Source organism: Gracilinanus agilis, chromosome 1 (assembly GCF_016433145.1).
Source record: "Gracilinanus agilis isolate LMUSP501 chromosome 1, AgileGrace, whole genome shotgun sequence".
Lineage (NCBI taxonomy): Eukaryota > Metazoa > Chordata > Mammalia > Didelphimorphia > Didelphidae > Gracilinanus > Gracilinanus agilis.
Window position 1 is genome coordinate 147,140,569 of NC_058130.1, and position 26,728 is coordinate 147,167,296.

At 36.9% G+C, this 26,728-nt stretch overlaps 1 protein-coding gene across 2 annotated transcripts in view; it reads right to left on the bottom strand.

Moving 5' to 3' along the window:
- PRKCB (protein kinase C beta) overlaps window positions 1–26,728 on the bottom strand; it is a 707,688-nt gene that overhangs the window by 229,745 nt on the left and 451,215 nt on the right. For both annotated transcript variants that reach the window (XM_044658176.1, XM_044658168.1), the window contains exon 9: window positions 2,573–2,719. In XM_044658176.1, coding sequence (XP_044514111.1) covers window positions 2,573–2,719 — 147 coding nt within the window. The remainder of the gene's footprint in view (window positions 1–2,572; window positions 2,720–26,728) is intronic.

Here is a 26,728-nt window from a genome sequence, read left to right on the forward strand (position 1 = left end):
TTACCTACCAAGACTGCGTGGTCAACTTGGTCTTTGGAAGTGAAAGCTGAGGTAAATGGAAAAGTCAAGAAGTAGAGGAGGAAGTGAAGGATTGAGATCATTCATATTCATAAAACATTGACTAAATATCTACTGTGTTGTAATTCTTCTTTCTTCTCCTCATTTTCCTCCTCTTCTTCCCCTTCCCCTTAACTTCTTTCTTAGAATGGATACTAAGTATTGGTTCCAAGACAGAAGAGTGGTAAGGGTTAGGCAACTGAGATTAAATGACTTGCCCAGGGTCACAGAGCTAGAAAGTGTCTGAGGTCAGATTTGAACCCAGGTCTTCCTGACTCCAGGCCTGACTCTCTATCCACTGAGCTTCCCAGCTGTCTTAAGTAATCTTCTTAAAGGATATGTCTGGGGGTCAGCTGGCTAACTCTGGACTGAGAGCCAGGCCTAGAGATGGGAAATCCTAGTTTCAAATCTGGCCTCAGACGCTTCCTAGCTGTTAGGAAACACTCATAGGAAGTGATTCATCTGTATATTTGAAAGGGAGATCTCAGAAAATTTGGAATGTGAAAGGAAAAAATGAGGGAATGGGATGGATGTAAATATCTATGGGTATAAGTAAGAGAAGTCAGAAGCCATGGGTTATACTCAGTCAACAAACATTTATTAAGTACCTACTATGTGTTGCTGACACTAGGTTAATTATTTCTCATTGTTTTATTAAATTGCTGTGTGACACTGAATAAGTCAATTACTCTCTGTGGGCCTCAAGTTTTCGTTTAACTCTAAAATGTCTAGAATGGCAGCAGAAGCTTGGGTTGAGATCCCCACTCTGGTATTTACTAGCTCTGTGACTATGAGCAGGTCACAAACTCCCAAAGCTTCTGTTTTCTCATCTGCATTGGGCAGATTCTACATTCTAAGTTCTAAAGGCACCTATGACTCTAGCTCTAACATCCTTTTGTTCTGTATCCTAACTTTCAGCTCTGACTCTCTATGATCTAAGATCCTTTTCATAATCCACTGCTCTAGGTTTCAAACTAAAACTGCATCTTTTTCTGTTCTTTAATGTTTCCTCCTAAGAAACCCACAAGAAGCTTCAATTCCAGAGTCACCTTGACATCCAACATAGCAAAAGATATGGATTTGGGGATCCTAGATTTTAGTACATGAAATGACAATTTACAGTGACTACAACCTTTAGAGCAGATCATCATGTTATGGCCCTTTTTCTTGACTGTAAAGTGCAATAGGAGGCATCCTCTCTTCCAGGACACCTATGACATGGCCCTAAAACAAGCAGGTGGCCTGAACAATGAGTTACAGATGGCAGCCTCCTGATTGCTTTCTTTGAGGAAGCACATTCCACACCTGTGTTGTCACCGGATGGCAGCTGCTCCAGAAATGGGTGATTTAATTGGAGCATCATCAATGAAAACTGTGGTTATTTATTTTTCAGATCCAAGATTTAAAACTGGGACTTGCATGTCTTTGTGTAAATGGCATGGGTTGAGATTCATGAGTGCCTAAAGAATTAGTGCTAGAAGAAAGCTTAGAACTGAAAACAGAGTGTCAGAGGTGGAAAGGAGCTTGAAACGTAGGATGGAGTGTGAGAGATGGATGAGATCTTAGAAGAGAGAACACAGCATGTCTGAGATAGGATTTCAGAACACAGACCACAGTGCTGGAGGTAGAATGAATCTAAAATATATAGTCCAGTGTCAAAGACGGAAAGGACCTTGGAACATGGAACATAGTGTCAACGCTGGAGGGACTTTAGAACATTATACAGAATCCTAGAGTCGAAAGGAATCATGAGGTCATAGATCTAGAGACATAAAAGGGACCTCAGAGGTCATCTTATGAAACTCTTATTTGACAGATGAGGAAAATGAGGACTAAAGAGGTTAAATGACTTTGTCAAGATAACAGTTGTGAGTATCCAGATCCTCTGACTCCAAAAACATTACTCATTCCATTGTCCTACACTGAGACTTCATAGATAGGAATAGTGTCCACAGAAGACTGTTCTGCCAAGACCTGTTTCCAGAGTCATACCAGAGTCACAGACTGAGTTACTCTAACTATAACCCAAGTTTCCTATAATCTGAGTCTCAAATTCCTAGCCTGCCATTCCTTCACAACATCAGTTTCTCAAAGGTAGTGATGGGCTCATGGGATCTTCCTTTGCTTTGTGTTCTCTAAGGCAGAAGTTCCTTGAACACCAGCATAATTTCCCCTGGATCACTAATGCCGTAACTAGCTGTGTATTGATAAATGTATTGTGTGCAGCTGTGTATTGATAAATGCGTCCAAGTGGTAAAGTGAATAATAATACTGCTTGCATCCCACCTTAGCAGCTATAGGTTAGAGAAAGCAGTGTAATGGATAGACCCTAGACAACTGGTATAAAAAGGAAAAAGAATCTAGATTGCTTTACTTTTAATGCAGCATTTTGATACTCCAAAGCATGTTGCCTTATTAAGACAGAACACAATTTTAATTCTACCAAGTCCAAAGTACCCAAATTTTAGAAATGCTCTTTTCCTTGTGAAACAATTATTGTCAAGTCATACTATACCTTGCCAAAGCTGCCTTTCCCCAGCACCATGAGAAAGTTAAAGTCAGTCAGTTTCATCCGATCTCGATTTCCATTGTTGTCAATTTTAGATATTGCATTGGCTGTTTTTTCTTCAGTGACCTTAGTTCCCTGGCCAATCTTGGCTCTCTGAAGGGGGGAAACACATAGAATAATTAGAAAGGATGCTAAGAAGCATTAAAAAGATAGACAATACACACATTTAAATAACAGACATAATGGGGAAGTACCCACAACAACAGTAATAATCACCTTTTTTTTCCCCTTGATCTAGATTTGTGGTTTCACAGACTTAGGAAACTACTGACATGGAAACATTCTCTAATAATACAGATCATTAAGTCATTTGTCACTCAAAGCCTTAAGAAGTTGCTTGGAAGAATGAGGTTAAATGACTTGCCCAGGATCACACAGGTAGTATGGTCTTCTTATTTTTAAAGATCTTCTTAAATCCATCCACCTATGTTCCATTTCCCTTCCAGTAACAATGACTCATTTTTTTTATGGTAATATACAATTCTAAAAGAGTCTTCCTCAAAACAATGGTGTGAAGTACATAGTGCAAATATTATCATTATCCAGAGGGGGAAAGAGAGACTTGTAGAATGAGCTTTATTGGGGTTATGTGCCTTGTGAGGCTCTTTGACCTCAGCACTGACTTCTATTTTGGTACTTTTGCCTACTGCCTCCCCTCCTCTCATTAACTTACACAGGTATCTCTTCCACATTGTAACTTTCCCTATCCAGATTTCAATATAATGTAGGTTGGCATAAAAAGTTAAATGAGAATTTGGGAGGAATTTTACAGAAGCTGAAGTCAACACATAAAGGTTAGCAGATGACAGAGAAAAAATTTAAAAATTAATATAAATCATGTGTATGGTATTATATAATATTAACACATCTTATCTTTTAATACTATAAACATATAAAATTTCTTTTATTGTAAACATTGTATGAAAGAAAAAGAAAAAAATGAGTCTTCTTTTCTGGTACAGAAGGGGGGCTAAAACATTTTACACAGATTTTCCAGAACCCAGTGGTGTGGTACCCTTAATCTCTGTAATATGGAAGGAATACTTGTATTTACTTTATATAGAATTTGTATATTTATATATATCTACATATATATATTTAAAGTTTACATGTTGTCTATTCCAATAGAATATGAATTCCTCAAAGAGAGTAACTGTTATGGGTCTTTTTAAAAAAATATCTCCATTGCCTAGCAGATAGGAGGCATTTAATAAGCATTTGCTAATTCTTTGACTCAGAAAGGGCATGAAGCCCCCCCTCCCCCAAAAGGCTTCTGATTGAACTGTGCCTGACTCTGAATGATGTTCCTTCTGCTTCAAAATAGCTGATGCTTCCCATCTGGTCTCTTGTGCATCTCCATTCCCACCCAAAGACACCCTCCCATCCTGATCCAGACCTCTATAGCCTTGCATTGACTTTCCCATAAACAATGTGCTTGCTGAGTTTCTGAGAGTTTGGTTTCTAATCTATTATATGTGACGACCCCCTGTATTCATGTGTGCTTGCCTTAGAATTGCTAGAGCACTAGAACTGAAAGGTAACTCAAAGCTTATCCTCAATCTGCCTCTCAAGGGAAGAATCCCCTTTGTGGTGGTTGTTTAACCAGATTCCACTTGAACAACTCTGTTCAATTGGGAACTAGGGAATTCTCTGTTCCCCAAAGTAGCTCATTCCATTTTTAGGCAGTGTTAATGTTTAGGAAGTTCATGTTTATATAACATCAAAAAGTACCTTCCCTAATTTCCACTGATTGGTCCTTGTTCTCCCCTCTAAAGAACTTAAAAATATATTTCCTCTTGATGTGACAGACTTTTAGATATAATAAGAGTGTAGTAATGCCCCACCTACCCATTCTGATGTTTTTTTTTCTTTTCCTTGCAGGGTAAACATCTCCAATACTTCTTACTGTTCTTCAGAGGAAACTGATTCCAAATATTTTTAATCATGGTGACCCATCTTTAGACACACTCTACTTTGTCAATATTGCTTTTAAAATTTGGCACTCAGAACTCAAAACAATGCTTCAGATACATCTGACCAGTGTAAAGGGCAAAACCATCTGCCCTCATTTGGGACATTAGACTTTTTTCTTGGTGGATTTTAATGAACTCTCCCTAATTCCTATTTCATAATAACTAGACATGGTTACTATCTTGAAATTTCCAAAGATTTATCATGTGAAATTAATATACTTATTATGAGCAAGTCTAGGCTAGTTCTAAGTGGTGAGTAAGAAACAAAGTTTAGATAACACAGGCCCCAGATCTTAGAGCTTGCAGTCTAGTAGGGAAACATGGCACATATTACAAGCAAAATAACACATGATAAAGTGCATACAGGGTGTTACATGAGATGCAAAAGAGGAAAGGTCATTATTGATTAGGAAGTGGGATCAGAAAAGTGTTTTGGGCACAATTATTTTCTATAATTTTTCCTTCTTAAGAATTAATTCATTTTAACATACTTTTGTTTTTAAAATTTTAATGGCAAATTTATGCCCTCTCTTTTCATGAGCAATATTTAAAAGTTTTCTCTTTTATTAAATATATATTTTGTTCCCTGAAGGATCACATTCAGTTTTGCTGGGTAGTTTATTCTTGGTTGTAATCCCACCTCTTTTGCCTTCTAGAATATCATATTCCAGGCTCTCTACTCTTTTAACATAGAAGTCACTAAATCTTGAGTGATCCTGGATGTGGCTCCATGATATTTGAAATGTTTCCCTTAGGCTGCTTGCAATATTTTCTCCTTGACCTGGGAGCTCTGGAATTTGGCTATAATGTTTCTAGGAGTTTTCATTTTCTAATCTCTTACAGAAAGTGATGAGTATATTTGTTTGATTTCTATTTTATCTGCTGGATCAAAGATATCATGGGCATTTTCCTTTATGATTTCTTAAAGTATGATGTCTAGACTCTTTTTTTTAAATCCTGGATTTCTGCTAGTCCAATAATTCTTAAATTATTTCTCTTTGATCTATTTTCCAAGTCCCTTGTTTTTCTGATATTTCATATTTTCTTCTATTTTTTCATTTTTTTTATTTTGTTTTATTTTTTCTTGATGTCTTATTGAGGTCATTAGGAAAAAACTCTAATTTTTAAGAAATTATTTTCTTTAGTGAACTTTTTTGTACCTCTTATCTCATTTGACCAATTCTGCTTTTGAAAAAGTTCTTTTCCTCAGTGGATTTTTGTGCCTCTTTAACATTAGGCTAATTATATTTTTTTAAGAAATTATTTTCTTCAGTGATTTTTGTGCTACCTTTACTAAGCTATTAATTTTCTTTTCACAATTTTTTTGCATCACTCTTGCTTTTCACCCAATTTTTCCTCTACCACTCATCTCTTTTTTTAACTCCAGGGAATTCTTGTTGGGCTCTGGTTTAATTATTATTTTTCTTTGAGGCTTCAGTTCTAGCTGTTTTCACATTGATACCTTTTCCTAATTTTTTTGTCTTAATCTTTCCTGCCACCTTAGTAGCTTTTAATAGTCAAGTTTTTGGTGGTGATCATACTGTTGTTTACTCATTTTTCTAGCATATTTCTTCTTGACTTTGAATTTTGTGTTAAAGTTGGGCTCTGTTTACCAAGCATTGAAGAGACCCTGTCCAAAATTTCAAGTTTTTTCATAGTGCTACTTTCAAAACCAATTCCAAAGGACTTTAAGTTTTATATATTTCCAAGGTGTGTAATCTGGAAACAGGCACAATCACTGTTCTGTTCTGCACCTTGGTCTTTACCCAGGAAGGGACCCTGCTCTCCAGTAACAACAAACACTACATCTCCTATTGGCCCTGAAACCATGACTAGGTCCCCTGCTATCCTATAATCATCTTTCTAGTATTCCACTTGACCTTGGAACTATGACTCGGGTCCCTGCTTCCTTGGGACTGATCTCAAACATCCATCTCTGCCCAGAAACTGTGACCTAGAGGTGCATATAGGCAATAGAATTACCAATCAGCAGCAGCTGTAGCCAGTGCATGCATAGGTACTCCTATAAACTCTTTCTTATCAGTTTTTCTGACCTTTTACCATCTCTGGGTTGAGAGTTCTAGGAGCTGGTGCTGCTGGTACTGCTGCCACTGCATGTGTATACCCCAAATAAGCCTCCACTCTGGTATTATAGACCTCTACTGTCAACTTTCTAAGTTTTCTTAGGCCAGAAAAATGTCTCATATTGACATTTTTTGGAGTGGCTCTGCCATTCCAAAATTTGATTCAAGGTATTATTTTAAAGTTGTTTAGCGGGGAATGTACAGAGAGTTCAGCTCAGCTCTGCATCTGAATTTAACTCCACCAACACTTTTTGCCTTTAAAATGTTCTCAGATTCTCAAGTGACTCCTGAATCATCAATTTACCAGTTTTCTATCCTGGGAAGTAACTGCTTACCTTATTGGATACTCCAGACAAGGTTTCCTTCCTCCTCTGTATCCCTCCCTTCACATAATCTGCCCTAATCAGGACTCAGAATTCATCACTTTGCATTGCTAGTCAACTTTTCATAGAGATATAATCTCCTTAACTAGATTGAAAGTGATTAGGGATCAGAGATTGCGTTTTGGGCATCTTTGTATTCCCTTAGCACAGGAAGAGAGACTAAGTAAGAGATCGGTAAATGTATGGAGGTCACCAAGGGACAAATTTTGGCTTGAGGTAAGTAAAATCTTTCTGTCTCAAAGTGGAATGGATCACATAAGCAAGGAATCTGCTGGTGTTCAGTCTTTCAAGCCCTGTTCAACTCACTGTTATTTCTTTGGGTGTTCTTGTCAAAAATACTAGCAGGGTTTACTGTTTACCAGCTCCTTTTACAGATGAAGAAACTTGGTACAACTATCAACTAGTTGGTACAACTAGTACAACTATCAATAATATGGAAACAGATCTTGATCAATGACACATGAAGAAACCAGAAGAAATGTGCGTCGGCTATGGGGGAGGGGTGTTGGGGGGGAAGTAAGAACATGAATCATGTAACCATGGAAAAAATGTTTCTAAAAAAAATAAAAATAAAAAAATACCAAAAAAGAAACTTGGGCAAATAGGGTTAAGTGACTTAACCAAGGCCACATAGGTAGTAAGTATCTGAGACTGGGGTTTGAACTCAGAAAGAGGAGTTTTATGGACTTTTCCAAGCCTGGGACTCTATTCACTGTGTTACCTACCTACCTTAGCAGGAAATGGGTTCATTCATATTGGAGGTCTTCAAGCAAAAACTAGATAACCACTAGGTACCATCTCAGTTTCTGAGTATCTAGACTGTCTTTACCCCTACAACCCAATGGTGGTTCTCTCATTGGCAACACCTCTATTCTTGCAGCCTCTTTCTGTGACTGGCAAGTTCCACTTTGGAATATCCATTTATGGATGTACTATGCAAGCCATGTTTACTTTATCACAGTTAAGTTCCTTTTCCACTTTGTCCACGGGCACCTTCTCTATCTGCCATCTCTTTTCAACAGTCTTTTTTTGGTATTGTCTTCCCTTATTAGAATGTAAGTTTTTTGAGGGCATTAACTTACCTTCTGCTTGTATTTGTGGCCCCAGTGATTAGCTAAATGTCAGGCACATACTAAACACTTAACAAAAGCTTTATCTAATAAAATCTTTTGTTGTGGAAGGAATCTTTGGTCTGGTAGAGACTGAACTAGATGTTCTTTAAGATTCTTTCTAACTATGATATTCTGTGAAATGTATGCTGAAGGTTGTTCAATTGATGCAGAGATAATTTATTTTTTCATATATAAATAAAATTTCAGGAACATAAATGAACAAATTATTTTATGCCCTTACCTCAAGTAAGCAACTCTTGAACTCTATGCAAGTAGAAGCAAAAAGATTTGAGCACTGTCCTTTTTTTTTCTTTTTTCTTTAGAATATTTTTCCATGGTTACATGATTCATGGTTCCTCCCCACCCTCTTTCCTCCCCCATCCTGGAGCTGACAAGCAGTTCCACTAGGTTATTCATACATCATTGTTCAAAACCTATTTCCATGTTATTCATATTTGCAGTAATGATATTTTTAACATCAAAATCCTAATCATATCCCCATCAAACCACGTGATCAATCATGATTTCCTTCTGCATTTCTGCTCCCACAGTTCTTTCTCTGGATGTGGATAGCATTCTTTCTCATAAGTTCCTCTGGATTGTCCTGGGTCATTGCATTGCTGCTAGTAGAGAAGTCTATTACATTCAATTGTGCCATAATATATCAGTTTCTGTGTACAATGTTTTCCTGGTTCTGCTCTTTTCACTCTGCATCAATTCTTGGAGGTCTATCCAGTTCACATGGAATTCCTCCAGCACGTTATTCCTTTCAGCACAATAATATTTCATCACCATTAGATACCACAGATTATTCACTCATTCCCCAATCGATGAACACTCCCTCATCTTTCCATTTTTTTGCCACCACAAAGAACATGGTTATAAATATTTTTGTACAAGTCTTTTTCCTTATTATCTCATTGGGGTACAAACTCATATTGTCTTTTTTAAGATTTATCAACTACATGTAATAAAAATATTTCCACATAAATTTTCTGAAGTTATATGATCCAAATTGTCTCTCTCCTTCCTTTCTTTTCCCCCTCCCATAGCTATCAAGCAATTTGATCTGGGTTATGCATGTATTATCATTCAAGACATATTTCCATATTTTGACCATTGTCCTTTTGAATGAGGAACTGCAACACTTTATAAAATAAATAATATGAAAATAATTCACATTTCTATAATACTTTAGTTTGTAAATCACTTTGCTTGCTATAATCCTATATAGTAGGTAGCACAAGTTTTATCCCTATTGTACAGATAAGGAAATTGAGGTACAGAGGTAAAAATGACTGGTCCAAGGTCACACGTTGAGTCAGTGTCAGAGCTGTGACTTGAATTCAGTCTTAGTCAACTGCACTAGGAAAAATCTGGTGTCGAGTGTACAGCAGCTCTTCAAGGCGCCTTCCCACGCCCCCAATTAATAAAAAGATTTGATCGTCTTTAAAGAATGTCTTAAATTAAACAACTTACTCCAAATTTAGATGTTCTCCTCTAAACCTACTATGTAGGTGCAATGAGAAAAGAAGATGAAGTATTAATTCAAAAGGCATCCCTGGTCATGATTCATTTGCTCCATATCTATTCCCTGGTAGCCTTTTCCTTCTTCTCTCCGATGCCTTCTGGCTTCAAGAATCAGCTCTCATTCCATCTTCTGGTCCAAATTCTTTCCCTCCATCCATCTTTCCTCCCTCAGTACTACTAGTGCTTTCACTTTGAGATTTCTTTTCTGCATATATTCTGTTTATATTCATTTGCATGTGGCATTCTCCCTATTAGAATATAAGGTATTTGAAAGCAAGGGCCACATTTCTGCCCTTCATCGTATCTCCAGCACTTAGCAAAGTGCTGAGCACCTAGCCATCAATTTTTGTGGACTAACTTTGTCAAATATTAAGGTATAAAAATTCCTCACCTCTTCGTCCTACTAGGAGCTATCCATGAAGTAGGTTCCTGAATCCTCACTCAGAATAATGAAAAGGATTTCATGTGAATTATCATAGCCAGTCTGCCTTCTTGGCTTCATAGGTTGAATACTAGGATCTCCAGACAAATGTGCATTGGTTATGTGGCCACCGGAAAGTTGTTCATCAACATCAGTTAAGAAGGAGGCCAATGTATGGCTAGAATATGAGATCTTAGCAGGTCAAATGAGAAGCAAAAGGAAGGGCAATCATCAGGATAAGGGTAAGGAAAGAGAACAAACACCTATTAAGTGCCAACTATGTGCCAGGCACTGTGCTAGGATTTTGCAAATATTATATCATTTGATCCTCACAATTGCCCTGAAAGGTAGGTGTTATCATTATCCCCACTTTACAGTTGAGAAAACTGAGGCAAAGATGAAGTGATTGCTCCCAGGGTCACACATCAAGGATGTATAGGAATCCATTTTTTTTAAATCCGAGGAAGTATTTGTACTCAGGACTTCCTGACTCCTGGCCTGCTGCTTTATGTTTTGTGCAAATTAGATGACTCCAAATGAAATAAGGAAGCCCAGAAAGCCAAGACAAATGAGGAGCAGAAGACAATCAATGGACAATTTGACTTATTTGGGGGACACAAGCTTTCAGGGCATATATTAGACTTCTCTCCTTTATCCTCCTTAGGGTTAAAAGGTACAAAAATGCTGGTACTGAATACAATCTAACTATTCCTGCCTAAATAAGCTTCTCAGAGCCCTGGTGTGGTCAATCAATTCAAGTAAATAATCACTGATTAAGGGTTTTCCATGTTATTTAGAAGGGGAGGAGGAGAACAAGCATTTATTAAGTACCTACTTTGTGCCAGGAACTGTGTGGAGGGCTTACAAACAAAATGAAAAATATAATGGAATAAGCACAATTTGGGTGTAGAATGGATGCTTAGTAGCTGTCTAGGCCAAAAACAAAATCTCTACTACAACACAGACAACAAATGGTCATTTAGCTTCTCCTTGAAGACCTCCATTTAGGGAGAATCTCCTGAGGCTTTGACCCCAAGGAGTTTGCACTTTACTGGGTATGTATAATACAAAGCATTTCTTAGCACAGGATAAGATTTAAGGAACATATATGTATTTCAAAATTCAAAGATCTGTGATTTCTCCAATCCAAAATCTTCTCTTCACCAACAGATTTTAACCCTTCTACACTTAAGTGGGCAGTCTTTTTAAATCGAATTCATCTATCATTCAACTAAAACTTATCACATTAAGTAGTAAATAAATGTTTAGCACTTTAATGTATGCACCCTGAAGCACCAAAGTGAACTTACAAGTACACAGCAGAATATTTTAAATATTCAGCTACTAAGCTTGAGATAGTTAACAGTTGCAACATTAGGTTATCATAGTCCATTGTTTTTTAAAACATTTTTAATGTGTGAGAAATTTGTTTGTTTTTTTAACTTCTACTTTCAATCGCATCATTGATGTCTCAAACTTTCTAGAGATACCCTCAGATGTCTAGAAAGCTATTTTTTACTCGCACAGTGCCCGGAACCTAACAGTTGTTTAAAATGTTTACTGACTGATTCATTGATTGATCTATCAGCAATTGCTCTGATAAAAATCAAGTACAATATGAAAATCAATGTGGAACAGGAGGAAAGGATGGCAGTGTGCAATCTGATTCCAAGGTTTAAGAAGTTTCACAGTGTCCTCAGGCTCATATATCTAATCAGTAAGTAATTGTGGCTATTTAAGAATGACATGGAAATTATAATATTTTCCTTCCAATTTAAATGTATCATTTTTTGTCAAATAGCTACCAAGTTATAAGGACATAGACACTTATCTAGTTGTTTGGAACTCACTACTTAATTAATGAAACTGTTAGGTATTTCTTTTGGCCTAGGACAGTGATGGTGAGGCTTTCAGAGATGGAGTGCTGGGCCTTGCCTCCACAGCACCCCCCCTTACCCCACACAGGGGAGGGAGAACGCTACCATTGGGCCGCTGGGGTGAGGGTGGGTGAAGTGAGGAATGTCCTCAGTAAGTGTAGAGAGGAGGGAGGGAAGTGGGCTGAATGCTCTGCTCCCCTCCAGCTCTGCTGCCTATGAGCCTCCCATCTTCCCCCTGTACGCTCCCATTGGGCTGCTGGGCAGAGAGGTGGGAGATGTGAAAAAATGCCATCAGGTTCAGTGGAGAGGGAGAGGGGAGCTGCTCTGCCTGAGTCCCTCTGCCTTTAGGGAGAGAAAAGGAGGGTGGCCAAGTGCCCACAGAGAATACTCTGTGTGCCATCTTTAGCACCCCTGCCATAAGTTCACCATTACTGGCCTAGGAGCATTCTCATTAATAAATTCTAAGGGTACCATGAACAAAGTTTAGGAACCTCTGATTTAGTAGCTAGCAAATCAGTGTCAGATTTGAGGTATAAAGAAGTGATCTGAAAGTTCTGAGGAGAGAGAAAAATTTTGTGGAAAATCTTCATGAGTTTCTGTGCCTCACGCCGTACCCTCATCCCCCTTCCCCCAAATTGGAGCCATCACCAGGGATTCGTGGTTCTGGTACCAAGACTCTCCAAACTCAGGTAGGCTATTCCTTAGAAAGCAAACAATAGCCTGCCACCACACCTGTCTTACTAGTGAGAGGTGCTATGTGCTCTCCTGCCATAGTCTTGAGGAACCCCTGACCATCTATCTCCACACTTAGATGACTTCTCTAAGAAAAGCTTTATTTGAAAAGGAACAGAAACAGGTTGTTGAGGTCCTGAACTCTTATCAGGCCAAGCTTTTGTTATTTAGGAGTATGGAAAAGAATAGCATTCTTTCATTTTAAGTAGAATTTATAAAGGCAGCAAGTGTTCCAAGAGAATATACAATGCTCCACGGGAGTGATTGGAGGATGTAGGAACTAAAGAGTCTGAATTCAAGCCTTTGGCATTTCTTATTAAAGCCTGGCAGAACACTCATTTGAAAACACTAAATCTCATCACTGGACACAATCTTTATTGCTCCAAGAGCCATCTCCTTTTCTGAGCCAGAATTTGTAAAGGCTATCTTCAAGAAAGACTATTTTAATTTTCTGAAATATGCCATATTGTGGAGACTGCACAGAGCTCAGCCTACCATGAAAATCCATTAACCTGATTCCGGCAGCTCATTCTTACTGTCGCTCAGACCTTCTCCGAAAAGGAGGCTCAAAGGTAATTTCTGAGTTTCTGCTGGCGCTAATTGGTTATTGCAAGGCGTCATATTCCTCCCATTCAAGGTCATCTAAAACATCTCTCAAAGTATATGGGGGTACCACAGAAACATGTTTTAAATCTGCAAATGCAGTATATGGACTGACTAATGATGATTGGTAGTTACACACAAGTGATCTTAGGACACTGCATACATCTTTGCCAATCTTGAGGGGGAGAGGGAGATCTTAAAAATTATAAAGCTGCCTCTATTTCAAAGATGGAAATGGTCTGTATAAAAAGTGTTATTCACATATGAATTGTTCTCTAACCTATAGATTCAATAGGGTCACCACCATTTATCTATATATGCATGGACTCCAAAATAAAAAAAAAATCCACCCTGCCATGTATTCCTGCTTCCACTAAAATCCTTTTCTGGTACCTCATTGTGGATGAAGGTGATCCTAGATTCTAAAAGGCTGTGATGTTGAAATAGAAGCAGTTAGGGTAAGTGGGGGGCATACAACTGGAATATGTGTAGTACATGTCTAACAATAGAATCTTTGTCCATAGTCTAAGGACCAGCTGAGCTTAGTACAGAAAAGTCCATTGTCACAAATTTGTCTCCAAAGTGAATAGGAATACATGCAAACATGTATGCATACATACATATGTGCTCACACACACTACAGTTCATAACCTCTGAGTTCAAAATAGTTACCAACTTCATCCTAGATAGCAGGAATTATGGGTATATATCTCCACCATACCTAGCTATCACATACATTTTTTTAGCTAGTAGTATGAAATAGAGATTCCAAATTTCATATGCAATTCTATTTTTGCATTCTGCTATGTGTCTATATACATATACATATCTATATACAGACACACACACATACATATATTTATACTTATATGTGTATGTATAGCCAAATGAACTCATAAAGACACATTTAGTAAGATGTAGAAAGGGAATGATATATTTGTGTCATACCCATGCCAATGAAACCACGAAATTTCTGAAATAGATGAAACACTGAAATAACAGAAAGCCTGAGACAAAATATATCCAGCAGTTTAATGCATTGCCAAAACACAATTTCATTGTAAAATTCAAAAATGGCTGAAAAGTAGTCCTCTTAGTTCAGCAGATTAAATTCTTCAAGAAGCTAGTAGTATTACATAGCGGTGAAACCCGTCAATAATGTTTGCTGATATTTAGGTAGCACATTAATACTTTGCAAAAATGTTTTACTGATATCATCTCATTTAGTGAAATACTCCCTACAGGTATTATTATACCCATTTAACAAATAAGAAAACTAAAACTCAAAATGCTTGCCCATGGTCAAAAAGTATCAGAGCTAGAATTCAAACCCAAGTTTTTCTGATTCTAAGTTAAGGATTTTGACCACTAGACGCTACTACTTCAAATTTAGGGTTTATGGATAGAAATACAATACTCAGAATGAGGGAAGTTCTATTGATATTTTTAAAGCCATAACATGGAAGGAATAGATTTCTTCTGTTTATTATATAGGACTATAATCAATAGTTGAAGACTATAAAGAGGCAAATGTTGACACAATTTAAGGAAGTCTTTCCTAAGAATAAGAGTTAATCAAAGTTGGAATGGGCATCCTCAGAGGGTAAGATGTTTCCATCCTTAGAAATAGAATAATTAATTTTTAATTTTTAATTTTTTAATTTTTAATTTAATTGCTGCAGATTACATGCCAATACAACTTTTTTTTAAACCCTTGTACTTCGGTGTATTGTCTCATAGGCGGAAGATTGGTAAGGGTGGGCAATGGGGGTCAAGTGACTTGCCCAGGGTCACACAGCTGGGAAGTGGCTGAGGCCAGGTTTGAACCTAGGACCTCCTGTCTCTAGGCCCAACTCTCACTCCACTGAGCTACCCAGCTGCCCCCCAATACAACTTTTTAATAATCATTTTCTGACATTTTGCAATCCATGTTGTTTCTCTCCCTCCCATTCCTCCACTCTTCTCATTAAGGCAGGTAATATAATATAGGTCATACATATTTTATGATAAAATATATATTTCTATATTTATCATATTGTTAAACAAGAAATTTTGATTTATTAGGGAAAATTCATGGAGGGAATAAAGAGAAGAATGATATGCTTCGATCCACATTTGGACTCCATTGGCTCCTACTATGGCAATGGATAGCCTTTTTCATCACGAGCCCTTGGAGTTATCTTGGATCCTTGCCTTGTTGATAATAATTAAGTCATACACAGTTGATACATATACCACTATTGTTAGTGTGGATGACAGCCTCCTGGTTCTGCTGACTTCACTTTACATCACTTCATACGAGTCTTTCCACAGTTGGGGGAGATTATCTTGTTCGTCATTTCTTATGGTGCAATAGTATTCCATTACAATCATAGGATACAACTTGTTCAGCCATTCCTCAGCTGACGGAACTCCTTCCAGTTTCCAAGTCTTTATCATCCCAAAAAGAGCTACTATAAATGTTTTTGTACAAGTATGTCCTTCCTCCTTATTTTTAATCCCATTATGATACTGCCTTAGTAGGGGTATTTTGGGATCAAAGCATATGAATTATTTTATGGTCCTTTGGGCATGGTTCCAGATTGCTTTCCAAATGGATATATCAGTTCATAGTTCTACCAACAGTATATTAGTGTCCTAATTTTTCCAAATCCCCTTCAACATTTATCATTTTCCTTTTTTGTCATGTTAGCCAGTCTGATAGATGTGAGGCAATACCTTAAAGTTGTCTTAATTAATTTCTCTAATTAATAGTGATTTGGATCATTTTTCCATATGACAAAAATAGTTTTCATTTCATCAGAGAAAACTTAAGCAACTTGCACAAAGTCACACATTTAATTAATGACAGAGACTGACCAAGAACCCAGCCTTCTTAGGTACTAATCCTGTGCTCTTAACTTAGCATGCTTAGCATGAAGTCTAGCACATAGTAGGTATGATATAAAAGCTGATTTCTTTCCCCTCCTGCACCCCATTTCCACTCTATAACATTCTATCCCATCCACCTTTTTTTGGAAGACTGCCAGATAGTATTTAACCTAACATATTGAAATATGCTAGTGGATATTTGTTATTTAACCCCTCTGAGCCTCATCTTTCTTATCTACAAAATAGAAATAATTATACTACTATTATTTACATTATAGAACTTTTATGATAATAAAAAATGGATCATATATAAAAATATTTATATATATACATATATATATAAAGTACCTTGAATTCCTTAAATATATGCCTCAATTATTATTAGTATTAAGATTAGAATACCATATTATGTTTTCTGTATGACATATTTGAATTTAATAGGAGCTTCTGAGAAACATGTCTTAAATCCAAGGAAGTATTTCTATGACAGTTATATTAGGAATAATTATTGGTCAGTAGGGAAGGGGTTTTGAGACAAGGGAGACTCCACCATAGAACATCAGAGCTGGAAGGAACTTAGTCATCATTTAGTCCAATATTTTTACAGATGAGGGAAACTGAGGCCCAGCAAAGGGGAAATGACTTACTTGAGGTAACATAGTCAACTACTGGTATATCTAGGACTACAGCCCTGGTCTCTGACTCCAAACCATACTGTGCTCATTCTATAACACTAGTATTTCCTAAGTCATAGTCTGGAGTGCCCTGTTCTTCCAAACAGCATAAAACAGAGGTTTGGTGAGAAAATGTCCATGCAACAATATTTTTATAAGAAATTAAATATATAACTATGTATGGAAAGGCACTGCCTAAGCATAAACATTTGATAGAATTATCAAACTTTCTTTCTGAATATTACTGCTTTGACACCATGTTTTTAGATTTTAATTGAGAGAGAAAGCAGTAGGACATAATAGAAAGAGCATTGAGAAGTAGGGGTTCTGGGTTCAAATCTAGTTTCTATAACTAACTAGCTTAGGATCTTGGGAATATCACTTAATCTCACAGTCTTGGTTTCTTTATCTATAAAATAAGAGGGCATTGAATTTAGAGTCCCTTCCAGCTGTCAGTTCTATGATCCAATGACTTATAGCATGGGGCTTGGTCTAGTGTTATTTTGCAATATGTTCTGTAAATGAGCATAGCTTTGCATTGTTTCCATGAAACTCTTCCCCCAGAGATCAGCTGCCCCTAAGCATACATCACACCTGCCTCTCATGAGGATGGTACGGAAGGTAATGAATGCTTTGTGCAGGGAGTGAACTCAAGACTTTCCTTATAACTGCAGGGGAGGGACATAGTCACAAATGTATCCCAAACAGTTATGTGAGTAAAAGATTCATAAGTGGTTCCTCAGGAAAGCTGATATAGAATTAAAATTGGTAAGAATAACAAGACTCTCAGAGCCCCCATCTGTGAAGAGAACTTATTTATTTATTTATTCAGTCCCATTCTCTTCTCCCTGCACCCTAAAATAGTCAGCAGCTGGAAAAATATAGAGATTAATTCTTTCATGTTTCCACTTCTCAGTTCATTCTCTGGAGCTCAACATTCACAAGTTATTCTTCAAATAATAAATCTGTAGCTGCATGTAATGTTCTCTTGTTTCTACTCTTTTCACTCTTCTTTTTCTCATGAAAAAGAACATTTTGAGAGGCAATGAGGTATAGTGGAGAGAATCCTGGATTTAATATGAGTAGGGTTGGTTTTGGATCTCAGTTCATCATTTAACTTCTCTGTCAGTTTCTTCACATGTAAACTGAGGATTGGTCTAGATGACCCTCCAGTTTCCTTTTCATTTGAGTCTCTGATCTGATGATCTTTCCTTGAACCTAAGATCAATTAGAGGAACTCCTTTATAGTTCCCTTTCACAGAACTTTTGATATTGGGCTAATTCATTTACCAGCTGTAACAGGGCTTCCACCCTTGGCAACAACCATGACTCACCAATTACCCGAGAGAAGACAATTAAAATCTAAACTCATGGATAAGGCAAACTTGGGCTTATTTATCAAATTCTATAATACTGGAATATATCAAGGAGCAAATTTAAGACAAATTAATAGCCAGAACGAAAGTTGAGACTAAATGAAAAGACCTGTTAGCTGAGCACAGCTACATCACCTCCTTTTGAGTATCTTTTTCATTGATCTATCACGGTCCTGAGATTCAGAGAATCAAAACTCAAAATTCAGAGGTTTTCTAAATCCTATCAGGGTTAGTTCAAAGCAAGAATTCCTTTTATATTATTCCCAATAAGTGGTCAGCATCTTAAATACTTTCTTGTTGTCAAGTCATTCTTCAGTCATGTCCAACTTTTCATGACCCCATTTGGGGTTTTGTTGGCAAAGATATTGTAGTAGTTTGCCATTTTGTTCTCCAGCTCATTTTTCAGATGAGGAAATAGAGACAAAGTTAAGTGACTTGCCCAGGGTCACATAGCAAGTGTCTGAAGCTAGACTCAACTCAGATCTTCCTGACTCCAGACCTTTAGCTGCCCTTAAATACTTGGAAGTTTATAATTAAGATGAGGATAATGAAGAGGAGGAATGTTTTACTTACCAAGGTATTATTGGACACTGATAATTATCAGGAAATTCTTTTCAGTTTGAGCTGAAATTTGCCTATGTGTATTTCCCACCCATTTTTGTCATTTTTTTTCTCTAGGAAAAAAGCAGTTACTATTCATTCTAACTCATCTTAAACAAACAAAAAACCCTTTGAATACAGAAATAAATGATCAGGATTTCTTCTAGTTCTTTCTCTTCATTAAGTGAAGGACCCTATCATTAGAGTCAAACCATGGAGTTCAAACAGTGACTCCAGAAGGCCCCTGTTGAAATGAAAGCATGTTACCTGCAAGGACTAACACATTAGCCTATTAGTATCCAGTAGTATAGATCAATTTAGTGTATTAGCTAGTAGTCACATAAGAGCTCGTGGGAAAGCAAACAGCCCAGATGAGTTTTTATGGGTTTGTGAAACAAGGAGGTAAAAGTTTGGAACATTGGAGTAGGATGCTATAATGGAAGGAAAAGTGCAATGGTGGCAGGGTAGGTGGAAGGTGCTGGGCGTTTCAGGCAGGTAAGATGATTTCTGATGCTCATGGGGGGGGGGGGAAGTCATGAAACCTATTTAAGATGTCAAATGGACATTTGAGTCATAAAGTGGCTCCTTAGAATCAATCAGCATTTAAGTGCCTACTATGTGCCAGATACTGTGCTGAGTGCTGACTTTAAAAAGGCTAGAAAAGGGGCAGCTGGGTAGCTCAGTGGATTGAGAGTCAGACCTAGAGATGGGAGGTCCTGGGTTCAAATCTGGCCTCAGACACTTCCCAGCTGTGTGACCCTGGGCAAGTCACTTGACCCCCATTGCCCATCCTTACCACTCTTCTGCCTTGGAGCCAATACACAGTATTGACTCCAAGATGGAAGGTAAGGGTTTTAAAAAAATAAAAATAAAAAGGCTAGAAAATATATGATTTTTTTTAATGGGACAGCTAGGTAGCACAGTAGTTAATGTATTGGGAAGACCTGTGTTCAAATCTGGCCTCAAATATTTCCTGGCTGTGTGACCCCAGGCAAGTCACTTAATCCCAATTGCCTAGCCTTTACCTCGCTTCTGTCTTAGAAATAATACTTAGTATCAATTCTAAAACAGAAAGTAAGGGTTTAAAGTAAAAATAAGAAAAGATAGGAGATCAGCAAAAATAACCAGGTCCATCCACAAAATGTGCCTCAGAGGCATTGCTAGAAACAGAACCCTAGATTGGATAGTCCATAGGTCTGACCCAGGACAGACTTTCCAGTGTGTTCCCATTGATAACCACAATGACTAGACATTTCCACTTGGGCATGGTAGAGGAACACAAAGTGGGGTGGGTGGGAGAAGCCTGTCCTTGAGGCACTGAAAGTTCTAGGTGCCACAATTTAGGAGTAAAAAAATGGAAAAATGGAGTTTACGTATGAAATATCTAGATGAGGAAAGGGGCTGAAATCACTTCCTATAAGGGATTGTTGAACAACAATAACAGCAATAATAATAGCTAGTGTTTGTGTGGTACTTAAGGCTTGCAAAGTGATTTACACATGTTATCTCCCTCAGTCCTCATAAGAACTCTGTGAAGTAGTTGTCCCATTTATTATTATTGTTATTATAAATTATTATTAAATCATCTATGTTTCTCAGATGAGGAAACTGAGGCCAACAGAAGTGATATTAACTGCCCATTCACACAGCTAAGACACATCCAAGGTAGGATTTGAACTCAGGTCTTCCTGATGCCGAGTCTGGCACTCGATTCACTGTAACACCTAGTCAGCTTTTTTGAATGGGCTGTAGAGGTTTAGCCTGGAAAACAGAAAAATTCAGAGGCATGTGGTTCGTGTGTCTAATCCTGCGAAGGGCGAGTTTACGGAAAGACTTCTTTTTGGGAGAACTGGGAGAATGAGAGGTGATGATGGGCAGATGCATAGAGGGGAGATTTCAGTGTAATTTAAGAGAAGACAGTACCATGTAAGAAGCCATCGAAGCTCTTCAAAAGTGAAATGGGTTGTTTCAGGAGATAGTGAGCTTCCCTTCACTGGGGGGCATTGGTCAGAGACAGGATAGAGTACTGGACTTCAAGCCGAAAAGTTGTGTGCTCCTGAGCAAGTCACTTCACTCCTGTCTGCCTCCATTTAATTATAATTTTGTTGTTCAGTCTTTTCAGTGATGTCCTACTCTTTGTGACCCTATTTGGGGTTTTCTTGCCAAATATACTGGAGTGCTTTGCCATTTCCTTATCCAGCTCATTTCACACATGAGGAAACTGGGGCAAACAGATTTAAATGACTTGCCCAGGGTCCCACAGCTGATCTGTGTCTGAGAGCAGATTTGAACTCAGGAAGATGAGTCTGATTGACTCCTAGCCCAGCACTCTATTCACTGAGTCCCATAGTGCCGATTCTTTCATTAAACTTATCTTTTTCTGTTATAGTACCACCATATTCTCTGTCACTGGGGTTCATGGCTTCAGTGTCATCTTTGCATTTCTCTCATTACTTTTTCATAGAAGCATCATGTGTAATTCGTTTCCAAAGCTTATCAAATTCGCATCTACATCTCTTTCATCAAATTGACTTTCTTGACTCACATGAATACAAACTTAGTTCAGGACCTCATCATTTCTTGCCTTTACTATCACAATACCTTCTTAATTGGTCTTCCTACTTCTAGTCTCTCCCTTTTTCAATTTGTTCTCTATATCGCTGCAAAAATAATCTCCCTAAAGCATATCTGACCATGTTGTTCTTTTGCTCAAGAAACTCCAGTGGTTTCCAAGTTCTTAGCTTGGCATTTAAAACTTTATACCATTTGGCTCTAGCCTACCCTTCCAGATTCATTTCGAATTATTCTCTTTCGTGTATACTACATTCTAGCAAAAATAACAAACCTGCTTCCTCCTAAACTCAGAATTCCTTCTTTCACATCTTCATCATTGTAGTATCCTCCATCCCTGGGATAATACTTCCTCTTTCCTTGCTTTCCTTTAAAATCCTTGATTTTTAAAGTCCATCTTAGGTGCCACTTACTAGTGGGGAACCTTTCTGATCCCCCTAGTTGATGTTACCTCTGACTTCAAGGTATCTAGTATTTACTTATCTCTTTACATATGGTAACTTCCATTAGAATTAGAGCTTCTTGAGGGGAGAGATTGTTTTTCACTTTTTGTCATTATATATGTTGTATGTAAAACATTGGCTTTAACATAGTAGGTACTTAGTTGATTTTTGTTTAACCAATGGACTTTTCATTCAGCTACAGACTGAATTAGTTGTAGACTAAAGTCTATTCCAGATCTGAGATGGCATGGTGCCTAATTTCTAAGAAGGTTAGTCAGACAAAACAAAAGTTCCCAATCTTTTTATCCTCTTAGTCGATCATCAATCAGCAGCTTGCAAAGAAAATCCTATTTAAGACCTTGGAAAAAAATTGCAAAGGTGATGCTGGAGTCACTTAAAACAGAAAATCAAATCCTTAATCCCCTACAAGGTGAAGAAAGCATATAGTCCTTTGTCTTTATAGCTTAGTATTATCAGGGGGACAAGGGACTGTGATTGCCAGAGGGACAGGCTCACTACTGAAGAAGCAGCAAGTGCTTATCCTATATGGATGCCAGTGGGAGGGAGCTAAGACAGAAGCAGGGAATATCAAAAGTGTAATATTTACACAGTACAGATAGTCTTTTACAACTCAGAACTCAACACGCAGTTTTGGCTCATTCATGAAATCAAAAAATGTCCCTACAGAAAACATTGAATAATTGGACAATGAATTCTTACCTAACTAGTTGGAATGCACTTTCAGACAAAAATTACTTGCAAGGAATGTAGACACACTCTCTCTCTCTCTGTCTCTCTCTGTCTCTCTCTCTCTCTCTCTCTCTCTCTCTCTCTCTCTCTCTCTCTCTCTCACACACACACACACACACACACACACACACACACACACACCCCTGGAAAGGCTTATATGAAGTGATGCAAATTGAAGGGAGCAGAACCAGGAGGACACTGTACACAGTAACAGCAAATGTGGATGATGATAATTTACTTATTCAATGCCATACCAATTAAATTATGAAAAAATATCTTATTGAACCAGAAAAATAATAACATTCATTTGGAAGAAAAAAAGATAAAAAAATAGCAAAAGAATTAATGAAAAAGTATAAAGGAAGGAGGTTTAACAACACCAGATTTTAAACTGTATTATAAGGCAGTAATTATCAAGACTATCTGGTACTGGCTAAGAAAAAGAAAGGCAGATCAGTGGAACAGATCAGACATACAACAAATAGCAGTATAATTGTAGCAACCTTATATTTCACAAAAATATAGATTTAAGCTATTGGGATAAGAAATCACTATTTGGAAAAAATTGTTGGGACAACAGAAAGTAGGTTGGCAGAAAGTAGATATAAATCAATATCTTACACCCTTCACTAAGAACAAAATAGATACATGATTCAGACATAAAAAGGAGATATCATACGCAAAGTAGAAGGACAGCAAACATATTATCTATCAGATTTGTAGATAGAGGAATTTATGAGTCAAGAGATGGGAGAAAATTTTCAGTCTTCAAGACAGAGATCTCATAACTAAAATATACAGAGAACTTTGTCAGATTCATAGTAATAAGAGCCATCTTCAAATTGACAAATAGACAAAATTTCCACAACAGTGTATTAGTGTCAACTTTTTCAAATCCCCTCCAACATTTGTCACTTTGCCCTTTTTTTCTCCAATTTGGTTTGAATTTCCCTAATCGGTAATGATTTAGAACATTTTATTTTATTTCTTCATCTAAAAATTTATCTATATCTTTTGTATATCTATCAATTGAAACATGTTACCTACCAGAATTGTGGATAGTAGAGGAATTTATAAGCAAATAAGAGATGGAGAGTATTGTGAGACATAAAATGAATAATTTTTAAGTACTTTAAATTGAAAAGGTTTTGTAAAAATTAAAAAAAAATTAAACAAGATTAGAAAGCAAGCAGAAAACTGGGGAAAAATTTTTACAGTGTCTCAAATAGAGGTCTCATATCTAAAACATTGAGAGAACTTTGTCAAATTTATGGGAATAAGAGCCCATTCCTCAATTGATAAATGGACAAAAGATATGAGCAGCCAGGTTTCAGATGAAGAAATAAAAGCCTATAAAGGTACATGGAAAAAAAAGGTCTAAATCATTACTGACTAGGGAAATCCAAACCAAAACAAGTCAGAGGTATTATCTCACACTCATCAGTTTGGCTAAAAGTGACAAAAGGGCAAAATGATAACTATTGGGGAGCGTGTGGAAAACTTTGGACCCTAATAATATACTGTTGGTGGAACTGTATACTAATCTAACCATTTTGGAGAACAATTTGAATTGTGCCCAGAGAACTTAAAAACTTTGTATACTCTTGAACCCCAAACTACTATTACTGGGTCTATTTTCCAAGGAGATCAGGGAAGAATGAAAAGAATCTATATGTTGCAAAATATTTGTAGTAGCTCTCTTTGTAGTGGCAAATACCTAGAAATTGAGGGGATATCTATCAACTGGGAAATGGCTAAGTAAATTATGGTATATGATTATGATGGAATACTACTGTGCCATAAAAAATATGAGCAGATTAATTTTTTTAAAGCTTGGAAAAAACCACATACAATAATGAAGAGTGAAATAAGTGGAACCAAGAGAATATTATATATAGGTATAGACTTAAAATATAAGAATAACTTGTGAATATTCACCTGCAGAGAATTAACTGAGAAGAAGGAAAGACACTATATATTTTGCCAGATAATATGGTAGGGAAGGGGAGAGAGAGGCTAAGTAAATTTTTAAAACTCAAATGATTTTAAATAGTTCTACATGTAAATTAAAATTTAATTAAAATTTTTAAAATAATGAATGATGTATGATAGACTTCACTATTATCTGCAATACAATGATCCAGGACAATTCTGAGGGACTTATAACAAAGAATGCTGTTTAGCTCCAGAGAAAGAATTGTTGGAGTCAGAATGCAAATGAAAGCATACAGCTTTTTCATTATTTATTTGGATATATGTTTAGGGTTATGGCTTTATAAGATTATTCACTTACAAAAACAAATAACATAGAAATGTGTTTTGCATGATAATACATGTGGAACTCAGATTGATTTGTTTGCCACCTCTAGAAGTGGGGAGGGAAGAAAGGAGGGAGACAATACAGATAATATAACTTCAGAAAACTTATGTGGAAATTTGCTATTACATGTAATTCATAATAAATAAATAAAACAACAAAATAAAAATAACAAAACAAGTTTAAAAAATAATGTATGATGTAGGGTGTGAGATGTTGATCTAAACCTAATCCCTCCCATATTGTTTTCCAAATTTCTCAGCAGTTTTTGTCAAATAGTGGATTCATGTCCCAGAAGTTGGGCTCTTTGGGTTTATCATACACTGTCTTGCTGATGTCATTTATCCCAAGTCTATTCCACTGATCCTCCCTTCTGTCTCTTAGCCAGTACCATATTGTTTTGATGACTGCCGCTTTATAGTGTAGTTTAATATCTGGTACTGCTAGGCCCCCTTCCTTCACATTTTTTTTCATTATTTCCCTTGATATTCTTGATCTCTTGTTATTTCAAATGAACTTTGTTATAGTTTTTCCTAATTCAGTAAAGAAGTTTTTTGGTAGTTTGATAGGTGTGGCACTAAATAGATAAATTAATTTGGGTAGAATGGTCATTGTTATTATGTTAGCTCATCCTACCCAATGAGCAATCAATGTTTTTCCAATTGTTTAGATCTAGTTTTATTCCTTTGGAAAGTGTTTTGTAGTTGTTTTCATATAAAAATAACAAAACAAGTTTAAAAAATAATGTATGATGATCAAATGTGAATGAACTATTATTAGCAATGCAAAGGATCCAGAACAATTCCAAAGGACTCATGACAAAGAGGATAACCACTGTCACAGAAGGAACTGGTAGAGTCTGGATGCAAATTGAAGCAAACCATTCTTCATTTTATTTCCTCCATTGAATTTTTTCCTCTAGTATAAGTGATATGTATCTTGCTTCACAACATGAAGAACATGGAATACGTATTGTATGATATGTTGGGGAGGAGAGAGGCATGGAAGGAAGGGAAAAGCTTGAATTGCAAATTATCAGTAAATGATTATTAAAAGTTATTTTGACAAGTGAAAAAAAACACCTGAGAAAAGGATTATAAGTGCATAGAGACCTAGTTTCTAATGCCATCTCTATCACCAAGTTGTTCTTTTGTTTTGGACAAATAATTTCTTCTTACTGGGTCTCAGTTTCCCAAATGAAAAAACAAAGTTAGCCTACAGATATCCCCTTCCAGTTTGGTAATTCTGTGTTCTAGGTTATAAAATCCCTTTTAGTTCTGATATTCTAGAGTCTAAGGTCCCATACAAATTGAACAGTCTATAATTCTACATTGGAGAAAAATCCAGTATATTTAAAGCTTCTTAAGAGGAGAATCCCTACTTTTCTTTTCTTCACATCAGTAACTTTTTAGCTACTCCAGGAGACATATAAAGCATGCCAACATCATTTTAATTTTGAAAACATTAACTTTTTAGATATAAAATTATTTGGAAAGAAACAGTAGGGAAGGGTCAAAGTTCCACTAGAAATGTTTCTGATGGGGGCAGCTAGGTGGCTCAGTGAATTGAGATCCAGATTTATAAATGGGGAGTCCTGGTTTCAAATGTGACCTCAGGCATTTTCTAGCTGTGTGACCCTGGGCAAGTCATTTAACCCCCATTGCCTAACTCTTATCATTCCTTTGCCTTGGAACCAATGCCCAGTATTGATTCTAAGACAGAAGATAAAGTTTTTTTTAAGTGGAAGAAAGGAAGAAAGAAAAAGAAAGAAAGGAAGGAAGGAAG